At 47.4% G+C, this 19315-nt stretch overlaps 2 protein-coding genes across 5 annotated transcripts in view; both read left to right on the top strand.

Moving 5' to 3' along the window:
* LOC117001322 (peroxisomal coenzyme A diphosphatase NUDT7-like) overlaps positions 1 to 672 on the top strand; it is a 5279-nt gene extending 4607 nt beyond the window's left edge. The window contains exon 4 of one of the 2 annotated variants that reach the window (XM_033069572.1): positions 120 to 672. The gene's annotated coding sequence lies outside the window, so the exon portion shown is untranslated. Of the gene's footprint in view, positions 4 to 119 lie in introns of those variants that run through there. The other variant, XM_033069571.1, reaches the window with a different exon arrangement.
* An 87-nt stretch (positions 673 to 759) lies between these two features.
* Positions 760 to 19315, top strand: part of LOC117001312 (hydrocephalus-inducing protein-like) — a 75486-nt gene continuing 56930 nt past the window's right edge. Inside the window, exons 1-11 of one of the 3 annotated variants that reach the window (XM_033069540.2) lie at positions 760 to 874; positions 2402 to 2518; positions 3637 to 3756; positions 5775 to 5894; positions 7637 to 7771; positions 9156 to 9355; positions 12481 to 12605; positions 13819 to 14023; positions 15602 to 15791; positions 16867 to 16966; positions 18192 to 18310. In XM_033069540.2, the coding sequence (XP_032925431.1) occupies positions 2447 to 2518; positions 3637 to 3756; positions 5775 to 5894; positions 7637 to 7771; positions 9156 to 9355; positions 12481 to 12605; positions 13819 to 14023; positions 15602 to 15791; positions 16867 to 16966; positions 18192 to 18310 (1386 nt within the window). In that variant the 5' untranslated portion in view covers positions 760 to 874; positions 2402 to 2446. The remainder of the gene's footprint in view (positions 875 to 2401; positions 2519 to 3636; positions 3757 to 5774; positions 5895 to 7636; positions 7772 to 9155; positions 9356 to 12480; positions 12606 to 13818; positions 14024 to 15601; positions 15792 to 16866; positions 16967 to 18191; positions 18311 to 19315) is intronic. The other 2 variants (XM_033069542.1, XM_033069541.1) reach the window with 2 other exon arrangements.

The following is a 19315-nucleotide window of genomic DNA, read 5'->3' as shown; positions in this document are numbered from 1 at the left end:
CAATGATGGTTCTAGTGTGGTTTTTTTACAATGCTGGGAATGCAATAATGTCTTGCATTTCATTCAAAGATTAAGGTTGATAAATATTCCACTTTTTTTTTTTTTTTTTTTCCTTTCAGCAAATCTGTATGCTGAAAGAGAATACCAAAGAGAAATACAGGATGTGATAATGTCAGTCTTCTGGAGCACTAATTCCTGGCTGATTAGGTGATAAACCATTACACCAGGAAATTACTTGTGTGTCCGTAAGAAGAACGAGAAGCTACGTGTTAGTGCCCAGCGCCTGCAGCTCGCTGATTCCCACTTGTACCATGCGTTGAACACAAACTGTTGGGACCCTGGGTTTTCCCGTTTGACGGAGCGGCCGGAGCTGGGTGCGAGGCTCTGGCGATACCGAGCACTGCCGCCGTGCCCGTCACGTTCCGAGCATCCCTCTCCGCCCGGGGACCGAGGGGCACCAAGGCTGGAAAAGGCGGGGATCAAGCGGGGACTGAGAAAGGACCGAAGCGGAGACGGAGGCGGGATCGAGAGGGGAACGAGGCGGGACTGAGGGGGAAGGAGGCGGGATCGAAGGGGGACAGGCGAGATCGAGAGGGGAACTCGGCGTTATCGAGACGGGATCGAGGGGGAAACGAGAGGGGAACCAAAGGGGGAGTGAGGCGAGATGGAAGGAAGGAGCGAGGCCCGCCCAGCTCCGCCGTCCCCAGCCCGGCCCGGCCCGGCCCCGCCCCGCCTGCCGGGTGCCGTGGTTGCCCGGTTACCGCGAACGCGGCCCCCGCGTCTGTGGCGGCCCTGCGGCCTCCGCTCCCGCTGAACGCGCTCCTGGCTCGCGGTTCGCAGCCGGAGCGTGTGCGGGCCTGAATTTCACTTGAAGGTAAAGATTGACTAAAGTTGTACTTATTGGTTTTGTCACATCTGTGCTCTGAAAGAGAATGCCAAAGGGAAATACAGGATGGGATTATGCCAGTCTTTGGGTGCAGCTGTTCAGTGGCATGTACAGCTGAGTGGATGAACAATATGTGGTCTACTGATTGGGCTTTTTTCCCCTGAAGAAAGGCAACATTTCCTTAATTTACTTGTCTATACATTTTTCCCCTGTAGCAATTACTTAAACTGCTTAAAGGTGAATAAGTTCTGTTCAAGTTTCAGTGGGTTGTTATGATCTGGTTACTAAAATTATTAGGGAGATGCCTCTGAATTAAGGTGCAAACGAGACCATATGCCAAAGTCAAAAGTCTGGATTTTATGTAACAGAAATGTGAGGTAGAGAAAGGAATAAATAGAAAAAATGGAGCGGGGGAAAGGGGAGTTGAAAAGGGGGGAAGAAAGAGAGTGACAGAGAGGATTAAGTAGAAATTATGCCCATATTTGCCTGGGATGGAACAATTTTGTTTCTTGCTACATTTGAATAATATAAAATTTCTAGCACCAGTACATCCTTCAAGTCTGCCATGAATTGGGTTCTGGATTTTCAGATCTGTTGTGTTGCTTTGCATCCCATGCAGTCATCTGGTCCAAGGCCTCAGGCATGGTCTGGGGGCACTGTGATGGGTTATGACACCCCCTCAGCTGTCCCTCACGGGAATATCCCCTGGATGTGGCCTTCTGGGGGTGGGGAATTTTAGAGCCAAGCCAGTTTGTGTGAGGGAGGATGGGTGTCCACTGCCTGTTACCAGAGGCTATGCCACACACCCAAAATTTCCTCCTTCTCCCTCTGTCGATAAAAGGTTCATGTACAAACCTGGCCTCAGCAGATGAGTCTGTGGCTATGACTTCCCCACCCTGAACCCAGACAGAGCTGATTTTCAGGACAGCTGCTGGGTTTGGCTTTGTTGTGGATAACTTTTTCTCCCTCAGCCTTGTTTACTTCTCCCCAGACCTGAGATAATAGGACCATAGTGTCACTGTTATCTTGGCTTAAGTTCCCTTAGGCGGCTTAACTCACAGTCCAAAGTTCCAGTCAGGAGGCATTTTCAGGGAGGGGTGGGCTTTGGTGGTCTCAGCTTATTTTTACACTTTTGTCACATTAAGCAAAAAGTCTTTTATAACAATATTTAAGCCATTAGGCATAACATTCCGGTCTCTCACAAGTCCTGTGAGCAGCAACTGAGACAACAGGGGTTGTTTAGTCTAAAGAAGAGGAGGTCCACTTAAAAATATTTAAGTAATATTCAAGCTACAGCTTTGTTCTATTATTAATGTTCAGATTTTTAGGTCCAGGTTTCAGTATGATCCATCTTTGAATTGCACAACATAACCATGTAGTTCAAATAAAGTCCAACTAGAGGCCTAACAATACTAACTACTTTCAAATAATATAAAATTTTTAGCACCAGTATATCCCTTGAGTCTACCATGAATTGGGTTCTGGATTTTCAGAGTTCTATTATTGCTCCTCCAGTTTTGTTGAGGCATTGTTGCTCATGTGCGACATCTTCCCTCCAAAATGGCTTCTGCATTCCCGAAAAAGACACCGACATCTCGTGTTTTGTCCAGGGAAAGACTGAAGTCTATTACTGTAAGTACCCACTGGGGCTGTGTTAAGGCTGGAAACTCTCCTCGTGTCCCTCCTCTCCCTGCCCTGCCTGTTGTCCAGCTGCACTGTCAAGTTGCAGACGCCCTCCCCACCTCTCTGTGCCGTGCTCCTGTCGGTGGGGGCTGTCCTGCTGCAGTAGGGAACACCGTGTGTTGCTTCAGGGACAGTCCAGCACCTTGCCTGGCTGTGCCACCGGAGCCAAGTTAAGCCAGGTTCAGCCAATGTAAAGCTGAAACCCTGAGCACGTGCTGCTTTCTCTTTCCCCCTTGTCACAGTAATTCCTTCTGTCAGGCTGGACACTCACCTGTGCTACTCTGACCAACCTGCCCTCGGGCATGTGAGGCAGGGGAAGCTCCAACTCTGCCCAAAGCCTTGAGAGACATGGCTGGTCCCAGCTAGAAGAGGTTCCAAGCCAGCTGCTGTCTCTCATCTCCTGTGTGGGGCACAGATCCAGCCCTGCAGACAGCAGTGGAGTCAGGGCCATAAAGGTCCCCTGGGTGGCTGGAGCTCACTTGACTGAAGATGCCCCAGTGCTGAGGCTCTGTCAAGGAGATGCCTTTGGTTTGTGCTGTGGAGGGGTCTGTGAGCCAAGGAGGAGAACACAAATGCTAATTAACAGAGAGAACTAAAACTTGGACACATTCCTGCCCACCTCACTCTTGGTACAACTTTGCTTTCTTGTGTCTCTTGGACTCACCCAGCAGTGCTCCCTCCTCGCTGTGAGTTTTGAGTGTTGTGCAGGGATGGATTTAGGGGAGTTCTGAGAGCTCCTTCCCACTCTCTGAAAAGGTCACTGCCTCCATGCAATGACACTAAAGAGGAAACAAATACCCAAAGAGCAGAAATCCCCGAACGTGTCACATCAAATCACGGGGAAGCCAATGGGACAGAGCCATGTGGTTGGAGTATGTGCATTGCACTCTGTGTTATTAATTTACTGATGCTAAGTATTTCAGCAGGTAACTTCCAGAGCATCCAGAACTGTCCTAGATGATGTGATCACAAAGTATTCACCAATGCCAGTTTTTCAGGAAAAGCCTCTGTGATCAAGCACATCTCTGAGGCTCTAGCTGTTACGTTTTTGTTTTTTCACTTTTCAGCTACTTCCCTCTAAATTCCTGAAGGAAAAGTTTCACAAAGTGAGGAAGAAGACCAGCACTGGGGCGAGTTCTCTGCCCAGAATTGGCCGATTGCTACAAACAAGTGAGACTGGTCAAAAGGTAGCCTTTTCCTGCTCTTTTCTGTTTGATGTGAAGTTTGAAGAGGGTGTGTGCTTTTGGCAGGGTTGCCTCCAGCAAAATACCTCATTGTCTAGGTCCTGTTGTCATTTCAAACTGCAGGTAGTGGTGGACTTGGAGTCCTGATCTGCGCTAAACCAACACAAATAACCTCTGCTGAAGCTGCTGGGGTTTGCTGGAGTGTAGCTGCCATTGCTAAAGCAATGGGGGAAGGCTGGGGACACAAAGGCACAAAATTACCATTTGCAATTCTCCTGCTGAAATAACCACCTCTTGCTTTGGTGTGGTCACCATCAAATGCTTGGGGTCATAGGATTCCCTCTACAGTGGCAGCATTTGCCTTTGAAGGCTGAGGACCTGCAGTAATTCCTTCAGATTTAACAAAACTAATTGCATGAATGTTTTGGATTGGAACAATGTATTGAGGCTCTGATGGGATGTTAGATTTTGCAGGCTGCCACATGTACAGGGGACTCACCCTGGGGCAGAGGGGAATGGATGTGCTTTATCTGGATCAGTGCCTACTTAGAGGTGTGTTTAAAGCTGCTTTTCTTGCAGAACTGGCTTAGTATCAAGCACATTCTAAAAGGGTAGGTGACTGAAGTGGGCTGTTGAGCAGGAAATTGTCAGTAAGAGACATGTAACACACTGGCTAAGGATTGCCCTGGAGAGGGGCCTTAGGAACACCTCAGAGAGGGGCGCAGCTAAGGGACAAGTGTGCTGCAGCCACTCCCTTCAGCAGACTGTGTCTCCTGTGAAATCACACAGGGGACCTGCTTGTGTCTGGAGTGACAGCAGTGTGGCTGGAGAAGACAGACAAAGCAGGGGAGAGTTTTCTCAAAGCAATGCCTCTGCTCCGGAAGGATTTGCTGTTGTTGTATCCTTCCAGACATTCCTCTACAATGATATCAAATAAGACAGCAACAATAGATTACAAGAAAGCACTCACTTAAAGCTCATGGGAAAAGGAGATACCTACTCTACTCTTACCAAATTCCTGATAAAAAACTGAGCCTTGTCTTCATTCAGCATTCACCTCATTTGTCTTTTTCCAGCTTCTGTATTACTTTATTTTTGCCTTTACCACTGTTAGAAATGCACTAATGTTTAAATACAATTAAAGGGGACAAAATCATCAAATAAAAGAAAACTGTTGATTAGTAACAATTCAGCTGAGCTGGGCATTTCTCCCTCCCCACTCCCAAGACAAACACACCCTCCAAGAAAATGGCAATCTTTCTATTATAACCCTTTGCACCCAGCTGGGGCGGTCCCTGTCCCCTTTGCCATTAGATGGGTACTCGGGAGCTTGCATTCTCTCCTGGCTACCAACTTTTCTGTCCCCTCCCCTCTCATCCTACTTCATTTTGGTCAGGTGTTCACCTCATCCCTCTCCCAGCTCAGCAACATGCAACAAACCAACCTGAACAAATCCAAACCACGAACAACATATACAACCAACAACATTCACTCTTTCACTTAATAACTTTTTGGCTTCAGCAAAATTTTGCCTTATCTCTCACACTTCCTCTGGTACTGTTCTCTTTTTACTGATCTCTAAGTTCTAGATCAAAAAATATATTTGCAGTTGTGTGGGTCTCGGTTTCTCAGAGTAAAGGACATCCCAAAATTGTTTCCCATGGAGTCTGATGTAAATTCCTGGGTTTTACTTGCTCCATGAATGCTCAGTCAGTGCCCTAGAAATATGTGACCACATGGGCACAGAGCTGTGCTTAAGGTAAGTGCTGCCTGGCATGCTGGAGAAGGAAACCTGGAGAAATGCATGCCAAAAGAGCAGCTTGGCTTGAGCTTGCTCTGTGTGGCCCAGCAGGTCTTGATCAGCTCAGAGTGGAGGTGGGTGAGCTGCTGTTTCTCCAGTGTGGCCTGGGCAGACATGCTCACCCAGAGTTTGTACTTCACTGGGGATTGGTGTAAGATTCTCCTTCATGAACCTTCCTCCCAGCAGCTGAACATTTCCCTCCTCTCTCTTGCCTCTCCAGTCGTCATCAGTTCCCCCGAAAGAGAGTTTGTTCCAGGTTTCTCCATCAGAGATAGTATTTCAGAACTTCGTCGCTCATGAAGTCTCTGAAATGGTACTGTCTGTCATAAATAAGGACAAGGTAAGTGCTGGGATGTGGAGTTTTAATGCTGTGCTGAAAGAGGAGAGTGGTGTAATTCCCATAGCGTGCAGCAAAGCCAAGTTATCTGCTGCAGCACATCCAGAAGAAAATGTCTCGGCACCTTGTTCTGCAAGATGGTGGAAATCTTCCTGTGCTGGGAATTCTTCCCTGATTTTGGCATGCATCGATAGTATCTATCCCAAAGGAGTTTCTCTTGAAAGCTCTGGATTGATAGGAATGTTGAGGGTTTACAGTTCTTACCTGTCCTCATACCTTGCCTTGAGTGTATACCACATCCTGTGTCTCCTTGGCTAGTCTTAGCTCCTGGTAGGAATCTCTGCCTCTCTCAGCCTGTTTGGTTCTCTTTGTGCAGGTCACAGTCAAAGCTAAAGGGGTTCCACTTTATGCTGGAATCACTTATAATTAATGGCATTGGTACTGCAGGAAATGTGTTCTGAAACAGTTCTGGAATCAGATTGATGTAGCAGAAGCAGCAGGAGGCCTTTAGGTGCCACTTCAGGCTCTTGCTAAGCTTCATCCAACTCTGCTCAGGTTTTCCAAAAAGCAGCATGGTGCTCTCCTTTCCCTTTGGAGAACCACAGCACATCCACGTGCTCCTAGAGGTTTTCACCTTCGCTTGAAGAAATTGTGATTGTTTTGCAGTTTCCCAAGATAGTTGAGAGGGAAGAAGTTGAAAAAGTCAGCAGTTGCGTTCCACTGTAAAGTCGAAAACAGACCATTTGAATTTCAGTCAAGGAAACATTTTCTCAAGTGAGGCTTGTGCCAAGAGTGGGCTGGTGGGAAGAGACAGGAGGATCTCAAAATCATCTGGTTTAGACTTTTGAGAGCATTTTATTGCTCAGGGTTGATATCTATGTGCTAGAAAATGCATGTTTGCTGTGTCTGTGTATTCCAGAGGGCAGAACCTTTCAGGAATACCCAGCAGCCCAGCTTGCCTGCACAGGCAGCAAGAACCCCTGGGGAGCCAAGACTGGCTTTTAATACTGGAACCACACTGTGAGTCAGTGCTGATCATGTTTCTCCAGGCAGAAAATGCCTTTGAAGCCCAAAGTCGATAGGCACAGCCTATGTGTATTTCTGTCACCTTTGGCAAGCTGATTGCTCTCATCGTTTTGTGATTCTTCCTTGCTGCTTTACTGCCCATTCAAATTCTCTGTGCCAACTCCTTGTTTTAGGAATTGTCTTGCTGTGTTCCTTCTTCTGCTTTTCAGGTTTGCTTTTATTCCCAGTAAGGTCACAATGTTTGAGCTCCTCTCTTGCTGGTCTGCCTGCATGACTATCTCCAGAGCTGCCCTACCCAAATCTGATCTGCTAGAAGGGAATTTCTTCCTTCCCCCAGGATAATGTGCTGTTTTACTTTCAGGTAGCACATTCCTCCTCTGGAACACAACTGCATGGCTGTGTGCAGGCAGAAGCTAGTAGGTTTTTTGGCTTTATTGAGTATGCAGGTGACTTGGTTCAGGTTCTCTGTCTCCATCCTGCTGGTGCTGACCTGCTCAGCCCTTCCTTCCTACCAGGCACTGCTCTACTGCCCCTGGCCAAAATGCTGGACCCAGACAGAAGGGATTCAAGTTCACCCTTGTGAATTATGTGCCTGTACCTCCACAGCTGCAAGTGCTTTGGAAAAGGGGTCAAGGAAGGATGTCACCAGGGCACAGACAGGTCTTCTCTCATCCTGTTGCCACAAGAGGCAAAATCATTGTTTCGTGTCTTTCCTGCAGTTTAATCGGCTGGTGAAGATTTCCATGGAGAGATCACCTTATTTTGAGCTGGTGTGCCCCAATGAAGCATACCACATCATGCCACCAGGTGTGTCCTCCCCTGTGCGCATCCGCTTCACCCCCAAGAAGAACCAGGTGAGACTGGAGGAGCCAAAACAGAATTATCTCCAAAGCCAATGTTTTCCTTGCACTCTGGGTATGGCCCATCCCATGCTGTGAGCTTAGCTCCAGGCTGTGGGCAGGCAGCCTGCAGCCAGTCACACCTTGGCTTGTGCTGTCAGGCACTGCACCCAGGCCTGACAGGCTCTGCCTCCCCCTCCTTGCACGTTGCTGAGCATTTCCAAGGGAAGATGCACAGGGAACAGTATGAAAATGACAGAGGGGTGTTGATAGATGTTCAGCCATCTCTAGGTACAGTGAAAGGGGTTTAATTATGATGGAAAATAGTAGAGGAACAAAGAGGTCAGAGAACTTTCCTCCTTCCTGACTGGCAACAACTTCCTTGCCTCACCCTGGGCTGGAGCAAAGAAGGTGCTTTTTCCCACCCTCTGTTCTCCAGCCTTGCAGTTGTGCTGTCCCAGAGCACAAGCAACCATGATACAGCTGCAAGGCCAGGGCAGAGGATGTGCTGTGCCCGTGAACCCAGCCTGGCACAGGCACACTGAGCTCTAGGGGCCCTTAGTCAACAGGAGGTTGATGAGCTTCAGGAACTTGGACACCTGCCTGAAAGAGCTCGTGTAGTGCAGGTACAACCTGCAGGCAGACCTGTGACCCCAGAGCCTGTGACAGTGACACTGCTGTGGCTCTGTCTTCATGCCTGTCACTGTGGTTGCTGTTAACTGGAACCCATTCTGTGCCAAACGTGCTTTTGTGTGGAGGTTTGAATACCAGTGCTGAGGCCCTGGCAAGTCTGATCTCAGTGCTATGATCTGGAGGCTTGTTCATGCAGAAGGATTTAGGACATGGCATGGAAGAGGGAAACAAAGATAGGCTCTTTGGTATCTCTTAGCAGTGTTCTCCTGCCTTGGTTGGAGAGGCAAAGTTAGAGGGGAGTTCTGAGCCAAGTGATGTTTCTACACCAGGCCAGAGGTGCAGGAGCTCTTTGGGTACAGCTGTTTTCTCATCTTCCTTTTGCTGCTTAGAGTCAGTTTAACACTTTGTCTTATTCTCAAACAGCTGGAATATAGAAACCTAAAGAGGAATGTCCTGTGTTCTCTAGCTTCATGTTCCTCAGAAGGGACCCAGGAATTATTTAACATCATTAAAATATAGAGTAAAAATTATGGTGGCCTAAGGCAGTTCTCTGTATGACCCAAGTGACACAAGAGCTTAATGCCACTGAGATAGGTTTTGTAAAGTACATTGGTGCCTTTAAAATGTGACATATTAGTAAAATTTAGTGTTCATTTTGGGGTGGAATAGGTAAATTGATGCCCTTGAAGGGTTATAGGAGATGGTTTTTTTTCTGCCATGGGGATGCACTAAATGCCCTGTGCTGAGCTAGTTTCTTTTCCTGTAGGATTATTCCCACGAACTCATCTGCATCACTGCAAAGGAACGGGTAGTTGTGCCAATTCGGGCCATTGGTGCCCGAGCCATTCTGGAATTCCCTGACCAGCTGGACTTCTCGCAGTGCCCAGTCAAGTACAGCACCCAGAAGACTCTGCTGCTTCGCAATGTTGGTAACCTGGAAGCTCATTACCAACTGAACACCCAGAGGTGAGGCAGCTCATCTGTCCTTGTGCAAAACACCTTTGGGTGGTAACGGAGCTGGTAAAGAGCAACAAAAGGAACCAGAGCACTGGAGCTGCTGCTCTGCAGCCCTGGCTGGGAATGGGCAGGACATGTGGGGTTTGCTGTTGCTTCTCATGTTTTATGCAAGATGCAGCCTTTGAGCTTTCTGTTTCCCACATTTCCTGGAGGCTGCTGGAACATGTGCCCTCCTGGGCACAAGCAGCTTCTGAAATGGTTCCTCACCACTGTCAGTCAAATAGACCCATTCTCTGGGAGGCCACAGGCATGTGGCTTTCCTGTGGTCCCTGCATCAGATGCGCAACATGAGCTGTGTTGTGGGCAGCCAGTACAGTTCTTGTTATTTAAAGGTGAACTGATTTCCCTTGTCAGCTGAGGGTATCAGTCACCTCTTCTGTTCTATGACGAACCTTTGAAAGCCAGTTTAAAATTCCAAACAGATTATTGAAATCTCTAAATGAAGTCTCGCCCCCTTTCTTTGAGATTTCTTTTTAAATACGTTGAAGTTCCTGTGTTTCTGCTGTTTTTTCATTTTGGTTTGTGTTCAGTGTTTGGCAAAAGGTCCTGAATTCTTCACTGGGAACTTTCATAAAGGTTGAGCTCCTGTAATTCCTATCAATATACTACATGACCATAGGTATATGCACAGGTGTATAGGAAATATGAGACATTTAGTGAATATGTGACAAGTAATTGGTCTGATTTAGAAGATAAAAGTATAGAATAACTTTTGCTGGAGGGGACCTCTGGAAATCATCTGAGCAGACACACTGCTCAAAGCAAGACCATTGTCTGGGGATTGCAAGGTGCCATGGGGAGATCTGGACCTGTCTTTAGATGCCATACAAGAAAATAAGCACACAAATGGACCTAGTTAAAAAGCAGAAGAAAACAACCTATTGGAACCCCCTCCATACCTTTTCTTCCTGTTTGGTGCAGTAGTGATTCATTGAAAGGGTAGACCTAACAGGATGAGAACTACCTTAAGGAACAGCTCATAATTAACAGATAAAAGCCCAAAATTTAGCCTGCCAGCCCCATCTCTTGGTAGTGGTTTTCATCTGGTTATTACAGTGTCAGGGATGTCTGCTTCATAGCTCTTCTCTCTGTGGGCTCAGGGAACAGCTCAGTGATGTTAGCTGAAACTCAGAGGAGTTAGATTTAACTGCAGAACTTGTGTCCTTGGTCTTGGGGAGCCAGATCTATGTGAGAGATGACTGCTACAGCAGTAACAGAGGAGTCTGGTGGGTACAGCCCAGGGTGTGAAGTAGGAGATGCAGGGGCTGATTTGCACTCAGTTTTTCAGTCCTGACAATTGAGTCCTGAACTTGGCTGGATTCCTTCTCTTCTCCTGATAATTTGAAAATAAGAAGATATGTTCTTTCTCAGGCAACCCCTGAATTTCCCCCCAGGATTGTTATTCCCATCCTGCCATCTGAGGGCAGGAGTATGTAACATGGGGCAGGAGTGGGAATGGAATGGAATGGAATGGAATGGAATGGAATGGAATGGAATGGAATGGAATGGAATGGAATGGAATGGAATGGAGGGCGGTAGTTTGGCCAGGGATTCCCTTAACTGGCAGCTTCTCTCTTCTGGTGAAATTTCTGGTAAAAGAATAAGAAAAAAATCCTTGCCCACTCCAAGCCCCAGCAGAGACCTGTAGTAGTCCTGGCGTCTCCCCAGGGCAGGTGTGGGAGCACACACAGTAATCCAGCTCTGGGGTTGGTGGGGCCTTGTCTTTCCTCCCCTCTCTCCAAAGTCTCTCGTCCAGCACATAAACATTGGTGGCCTAAGGCTTCTCCATCAGCCAGTAGTGATGTTCTCACTGGTGGTAATGGGGACAGGTCAGGACCATAACTGCAGCAGTAGGTCCTTAATGACCAGAACCTGAAGCAAGTTCATCAGCTGTCACTGCTGGCATGAATAAAGTTCAGCTTGCCAGATGTTCTCTTTATTTTTGCGTGTGATGCATTCATCACCAAACTCCACAGAACACACTCGTAAGTGACAGATTGACCACCAGCAAATCACCAAGACCAGGAACTTTTGTTTCCTCAGTGGGGCTGCAAAAGAGCACAAAGCCCAGCAGCTGCTGGGCAGAAGCACATTTCATCTGAGCTGTCCCTGAGCATCAAAGAACGGAGTCTTGTGTTTGTCAGACAAGAGCTGTTTACCTGGTGACCAATCCTAATTGCTCCTGTTAAATCCAAAGTGCACACAACAATTTGCATAATTATTTCCAACACATTGCACAGAGTTTGTCTGGTGGGACAAGCAAACAGTCACCAGCCTGGATGAGAACCCAGAGTCCCAGACTGCATTGCTGGTAAATACACAGTGTTCTGCTTCTTTGATGTGCTCCTGCTAATGATGCTTCATTTAGCTGGGATCTGTCCTTCAGACTGTAAATTACATCCTCCTTTTGGGTCTTGTTTCCATGTCACTGTATTGCTCTAATCTGCATTTGCACTCTTTCAAAGTTTTGATTGCTCCTTTTCTTAGAGAAACTGTCATTGACATGCTGATCAAATGTGCTCTTAGGCTAAATCAGGATGTCTTCAAGGTAAAATAAAGCAAAGAATCACACTACAAATTCAACAGTAACTATTCCTTGGTCTTCAAGGAAAAGGTCCTTCTCCCTGTCTGATTCCTAACCTGTAATCTCACAGGACAGGTAGTGCCCTAATATTTGCATCTCTTGAGATGAAGTTTATAGGCAGCAGGAAAAGAGAAATTCCTGAGGCAGTCAGTGTCAAGCTGTGCATGCAGATAGCTCTTAACCCTCTCTGTGCTTTTCACAAACCATTCTCTGCTGGGATTCCTGGCAGTTGGACCCTTGAGTCTCATTGCAAAGGGCTGGATGCAGAGTATGGGGGAGATGAGGTCATTTTATCCCCCAGGATCTTCTGAGGGCTGAATCTCCTCAGAAGTGGGTCAGTAGCTGTTTCTGATCCTGTCTGTTCTGTCTTCTGTTGACTGTGATCTGTTTGCTCCTTGCTTGCCCAAGCGAGCTGAAGTGACCTGCACTGCAGAAGGAGTATCATCCCCAGATGTACCTCTGAGTCCTGATCCCTGTCTTTGTGTTGCAGTCCTTTCTCTGTGGTTCCAGCCACGGGAACTCTGGGTGCTGGTGACACTGTGCAGGTGACAGTGGGATTTCACCCGCTGAAGGTTGGTGACCATTCTGGGACCCTGGAAGTGTGCGGCAACAGAGGTGAGTGCTGGGCACTGCACGGGGCACAGGACAGTTCTCCACCATCACTCCCTGTTGTCCCATCCCCCTCAATTCCCTCTAACATGGCTAAGATTTTTGGAATCCTGTTTTGCTGGGAGTTGCTGAGTGGAGGAAGGAGGAACCTTGATTCTCCACTACCATGTGGCCATGCCTGGGTGAAGTTTTATTTTATTGCTGGGCAGTGCTATATGTGAGGTGTGAGGTCTCCAGCAGATTCTCTCCAATGCAATGTATTTCTTGCACACCTCTGTCCTGTATGCTGCCTCTCCATTGGCTTGTCACAGACCCTTTTTCTGTGTTGCCCTCTACACATATATATAGTTTCTGTCTAAACATTTCCAGGCCCTCGTGCTCCTGTTTGGTGACAAATCAAGACAAATTTTTTCCACATCCCCATTTCCCAGGCCGTTCATGCTGTTGCAAACCTCATTTCTATCTCCTATTTGATTTCTAGACTGAGGAATCCTATTCGATCTTCATATAGAAGCTGCTCTGTACTTATTAATCTTTCCTTTTGTCCCTTGTTTATTTAATTTGAAATGCTCAGGCTTGGTTTTTGAGAGCAGAACAATATAAAATATTTCAAGACTGAAGTGTCTGTGGGTTTGGAGAGGGAGATGATGATGATGATTTTCATGGTGTTCATTTTTTAGAGGTTTGTCATATTGCAGAGCCAGCTGGTGTTTCCTTGCCTGTGTCCCCTCCTGCTGTTGGCTCTCACTTCACTTGTTCTTCTTGGCCTCTTTTTCTGCCCACATATCCCCAGGTGTATTTGCTTGTCAGCAACAAGGGCTCCAAGGGATCAGGAGAGACAGGAGTCTCATGGGATGCCCAGAGCAGACCCACCCTGGGCGGGCCAGGACTGGAAAGGGCTCCTCAGCGTCATCTGAAGGACTTTGATGCAGAAATTCCAGAGATCTGAGTGGGTGACCTGAGCACATCTGACCAATCTCCCTGTACATACTGTCACCTTGGGGCCAAATCTCTACAAACACACTCAGAAATAAGGTGTCTAAGGAAGTGCCCATGCTGTACATGCAGAGCAGTCACGATGTGATAAATGTACTGATCCATAGAACTGCTCATTCAGCTAAAAACTGTGACACTTTCTTCTGTAATCTGTGGTTTACTCTGTTCCTTGTGCTTCCATTAGCAACTAAGCTGATCAAAGACTCCTCTTTACTTTTTCCAGGTGAAAAAAGTATCCGCACAAACCTTCACGGAGAAGCTGTAGATGTTGACATTGCGTTGAGCACAAATTCCCTGAAGGTTGGGAAGACTTTCATCACCACATCAAACTACAAAATCGTGTTAATTGAAAACAGGAGTAACATCACAACCCACTTCCAGTGGAAAACTTTTCCTACTGAGGAAAATGAGAATGAAGAGAAGAGGAGGTTGGTTTGAAAGATGCATTTCAGTGTGATACATGGCCCAAGACTAAAACTAATGTATGGCCTCAGGGGGGTGTTGGTACTTTTGAATGGTTTAGGCCAAGTAAACCATCCCTGGCACTAGGCTAGGCTTCAGGAGCTCAGCACTTAGCATTCCAGTTGCATTTATATTCCAAACAAGGATGAAATTTTGAGAAAGAAAAGTTAATTGTAATAACTGGATTTCCTCAAGTTCTAATTGGGCTTTTCGTCTCTAATCTTCCAAAACTGCTGTGCCGAAAACTGCTGTGTGAAAACCACCATGCCAAAACTGCCGTGACAAAACTGCCACGCAAAAACTGAAAAAACATTGCCCAAACGGCTGTGCCAAAACTACCGTGCCAAAATGGCTGTGCCAAAACTGCCATGCCAAAACTGCTGTGGCAAGCCCATTTCCTTCGGGCCAGAGCATTCACACTCCCCAGAGCCATTTTAAATCACCTGAAAAGCACCAGGAGATCGACCCTCGCCCGCTTGAATGGCTGGCAGAGGGTCCTTTCGTGTCCTGGGCTTTTTGGTTTTCCACTGTTCTCTATCTACTTACACAGTGTCTGACTACCATACAAGCTCTCTGTGTTAAAAGAAAATCCCATTACCTTCTCTACCTACTTCCCTGGGCTGTTTATTTCCATTTTTTCCCATTTGCCTGCCTCAAGCCTCTACCCCAGGTGATCTATTTTCCCCTCAGAAGCAACTAGGTTTCCCCAAGGTAAACTTCAAATTGGTTTTTGATTTGTGGGTTTTTCCCCAATTACATCTGTCTTCATGCCAGTTAGACTGTCACCAGGACATTTTGTTCTTCCTTACTTCCAGTGTTTAGGGATGGTTTTAGCTCCAAGGCCGCTGCACTCCTGTCACAGAAGCTTTTGAGATCTCAGAGCAGAGAGACATTTTTATGGGAGGGGATAGTGGAGGATCCTTTCCCTCTCAGGACATTCTACTACCATGTACTGAGATGGGACCCAAAAAACTCTGGATCATGAAAAGGTCTCTCCAGGAGTTTGCTGTCTCCCTCCTGCACAACAAAGACCCTCCCCCTCTCAGAGCCTCTGTTTTCCTGCCCATAAAACCTTGAATGTCACTGAAGGGATGTGGTGCCTGAATTAATCCATTACCTTTGGAAGTGCTCTGGAATGCTCTTGTGAAAGACAGAGTAAGGAACAGGGGAGGTCCAAAATGGAAGAAACAAAGAGTGATACTGGTAACATGTAGCTGCAGCTCAGTGGTAGGAAAAGCCACCTGAGGTGGCTGGTGGATTCTCCCACAGTTTTGGCAGAGGCTTTGAGCCAGGAGGTTCTCTTGAGGAGTGCTGGCTTTCCAAAACTCTCCTGAGCTTGCAAGTGTGGAATAAAACTATCTACTGTGCCAGTGAACAAGTTATCCTCTGATCCATTTAGGGCCCCCATGGCTTGGGGTCAGCGCTTTCTGGGGAGCTGTTGCTGCTTCTCCCCCAGTGCTTTGCTGTCCTGCACTTACATTTCTCTCTGCAAATATGTGGCTTATTAAAAAATCTGCTGGCTTTGTCTCTCCCTGTGGCTGCAGGCAGTGCTATTTGCTGCAACCACTGAATGAGGGGTCGCTGGAAAACTTCATCAAGGAGAAAAATATAGAGAAGAAGGACTACGGTGAAGATAACACTGCCGTCCTGAGCCGCATGGTCCAGGAGGAGACAAAAAAGGTGCAAGAAGACCCCATGCTGTACTCTGATGACATTTTTTCCATTGAGCCAATGGTAAGTGATAGCTGGGAGCCTCATTTTTCTCCTCTTCTCCTCCTCTTCCTTCTCCCACCCAGCATCCCCCCAGATGCAGTCACTTGGAAGATCCTCAGCTGGCTCCATGTGCTGAGAGGGAAGACATCAAGTTTCTGGTTCGGCTGCAGAGCTCGCTACTAAAAGCATTTCTGCCCTGCAGGCTCAAGGCAGGACTGGGAGCCTGACAAAGCTGAGCTCTGCTGCCAGGGCTCGAGCTCAAGGGCACTCCATGTGTGTCCTTGCAGTGCCCACAGGGATCAGTTATTGGAGGTAGGGGCTCCCCTGGCACGTGGTGTGTAGGGTTTAGCAGAGGGTGTTGGAGCACTACCAGTTCACATATTGACCTGAAGCATGCAATGGTTCCTTGGGAAAAGGAGGCCAAATTCAGCCCAAGGTTAATCATAGAAAAGCCAATCCCTTCCTGTAACCATGACTTGCACTATTTCTGAGTCTCCCTTCCAGTGTCATCTGTGAGCCTGGACACAAGGGTGTAAGGTTTAAATGAACCTTTTATATTCTCCTGCACACAGGGACAGAAAACTTTTTCCTTTGCTGTTACACAAGCAAACCCCCACATCCCCCCATCACCCAGAGCCCTGATTCTGAGTATTGGCATTGTGAGAGATGATGAATGCCTGGTATCTGCACAGTGCAAAATCCCTTCTCATCTTGGAGTAAATCCTAGAATAATCCCAACCTCTGCTTTCTTTCAAAACAAGTTAAACTAATATTTTTATTTCCAAGGAAGGGGATCATGTTCTCTTGTTGAGAAGAGCCACCAGTGCACAGTGGCAGTTCCACACCACTGTAGCTGACAGCAGCATGATGTGACCAGGAGCTTGTGTCAGAGCAGCAGGAATGTTGTGGAGAGTGGGAGCTGATCAGCTGAGCATTAAGAGCTTCCAGCAGTGTGTTGAGCTGGGTTTGGAGTGTTTCCTTGGGCTCCCTGTGTTGTTCACTCATTGTTGAGACTGTAAATAAAGTCTTACAGGACTGTGGTTGAAAACAAGAAATGTGAAGTTTGAAGATTAATGTTTTGCTGTCTCTGTTTTAGGAGGGAAAGATCAGGCCAAATAGTTGGACCAAAATCAAGGTGATATTTAAACCCCTAGAAGCACTAGAGTATCGAAGTGTGGCTTACTGCAACATCTCAGGTACAGCTTTCCCCTGCTTGTCTCACCCCCAGTGAAGCCATGGTGCAAGCCTGAGCCCACTGGGCTCCCCTGTAACTGCTGGGAAGAGTCTTAGTCAGCAGGGCAGTGCTGGCACATCCCCACTGTTGCTGCAGCTTCCAGGGAGTCTCTTGTGAAAGACCAGTGCTCAGAACCTGTGTCTGGATTGCTGATCCCAGAACAACTCAGGCAGTGCAGGGAGAAATTTTCAAGCCATGACTTTGCCATCATTTCCACAAAGGCCAAAGAGCTACAGAGCAGAACAGCTTTAGTGAACCAGTACTAAGCCCCTCTAGACCACTGACCTCCAGGATAGGTCCATTTGACATGGATCCATCATCAGGTGGTAGGAGCTGAGTTAGAAATGTGCTCCCTGACCCTGGATCACATCTCACTGCCCAGACACCCCCAGACCAGAGGTGGCTGAGACCTGGCTGAGCCATGGGTGTTTGTAGAAGGACCACCCTTAGCCAGCAGCTCCTTCTCTCCCTATGTGGGAATTGCCACCTTGCAGTTCTGTCTGTGGAAATAGAACACAGTGCTGAGTGTCAGAAGTTGAGGACATTGGCAACAAAGTTGTGTGCTGCTGGGCCAGGTAGTTTGGCAATTGCCAAACTCTTTATGAGCTTTGTGCTTTCACTGAATGGATTTCAAAGCTCCTCTAAGTGCATAGGAAGGAAACCACAGAATCATAGTATGTCAAGGATGGAATGGACCTTAAAGATCGTCTGGTGCCAAGGCTCCTGCTATGGGCAGGGACACCGCCCACCAGACCAGGTTTCTCCAAGACCCATCCATGCTGAACTTTGAACACTTCGGGGCTGGAACCTCCACAACTCCCCTGGGGAACCTGTTCCAGTATCTCACCACCCTCACAGTAAAAAATTTCCTCCTAATATCTAACCTAAATTTCCTTCCTTTCAATTTATACCCATTACTTCTTGGCCTGTCACTACAAGACATCAGAGGTGTTTTAAACTCAGCAGACTGGTGGCTAAAATTGGAAAGCAGCCCAAGGAATGGGTTAGAAATTGGAAGTCAGCCCCAAGGGATATCTCCTGAGGGAAGAGAAGGGTCCATATCTTCTCCTGCAGCATCAGGAGCTGGTTGCATCCAGCTCAGAGTCAGGGCCTAGCATGGAGACATCCTGGAAAATACAGTATAACAGAGGGAATTATTGTACTGAAATGGACGTCTCTCCCCCCAGGCCGTGAGAGCAGGCTGCCCCTGCGCCTCAGAGGGCAAGGCCAAGGACCTTTGGTTGAACTCAGCAATCGTGTGCTGAACCTTAGGAACATTTTTGTTGACACCCCGTACGTCTATGAGGTGAGCAGCAGGGCTTGGGATGGATCCTGATGGCTCCTGAGGCAGCAGCAAGCCTGGTGGATCTGTGGAATTCCTGCCAACCTGGGCAGTTGTGAGCAGGGAGTATTTGATGTACTGAGCAAATCTGGAAGGGGGCCTGAAAGATGCATCAGTTGCTCATGAAACCAAATTCCCTGCTTTTGGGCAGCCTTCCTTGAGGATCAACTGGGAGGCTTCCTGCAAAACAATCCCCTGGCATATGAAAACAACACTGGGTCAAAAAGCTGCATGTTCAGAGGCTTTTGTGGCAACTCCAGACACAAGGCACCTTTGTGCTGAGCTGTTCAGAAGCAGCTGGAACAAACTGGCTACGTTTGAGCTTCAGTCCATCACAAAGAATTTTCAGTCAAGTGTCTCCTGCTTATTCCTGGAAGTCACAGGAAAGCTATCCAGCTTCCTGGCTCAGCACTGGCCCTTACAAAGGGCTTGGGAGTTCTTCCTTTGCTGACCAGTCCCTCACCACACTTCAGCCTTGGTGTGTTCCTGGAAATAAAGCAAAGGATTTTTCTACCTTTATTCCTCCTCCACAATAGTGTCAAGTTTTCAAAAGAAAAAAAACAACAACAAAAAAAGAGCAACTGAAAGAGGTAAAAAATGAGACACTACATCATGCCAGACACTTTCAAGAGCTTGGCTGTGGAAGAGAAAGACATGCTGAGTTTTCCTACCAAAAGATGGTGCTGTCTATACATTTTGATGCTGATGCCTCATTATCAATGTATTGTTTTCATGATATGGGAGAAGGTGAATGAGTAGATGGTACTGTTGGAGCTGTGCTAACTGGGGCAGCAGCAGCTCTGTGGTGATTCACTACACAGCTGCGATCGCCCCATGTTGCTCTCAAGGCCAGGTCTGAATGAGCTCAGTGGTGCTGACCAGAGGTGAACTGCTCTGTGTCCGTGGGAAAACCCCAGGGTGGCTCTGCTTATGTGGAGCTACCACTGCTTTGTATGAAAACCCAAAGGC

Source organism: Catharus ustulatus, chromosome 11 (assembly GCF_009819885.2).
Source record: "Catharus ustulatus isolate bCatUst1 chromosome 11, bCatUst1.pri.v2, whole genome shotgun sequence".
Taxonomy (NCBI): domain Eukaryota; kingdom Metazoa; phylum Chordata; class Aves; order Passeriformes; family Turdidae; genus Catharus; species Catharus ustulatus.
The sequence above is the reverse complement of the archived record's forward strand: the minus strand, read 5'-3'. Positions and strand labels throughout refer to the sequence as shown.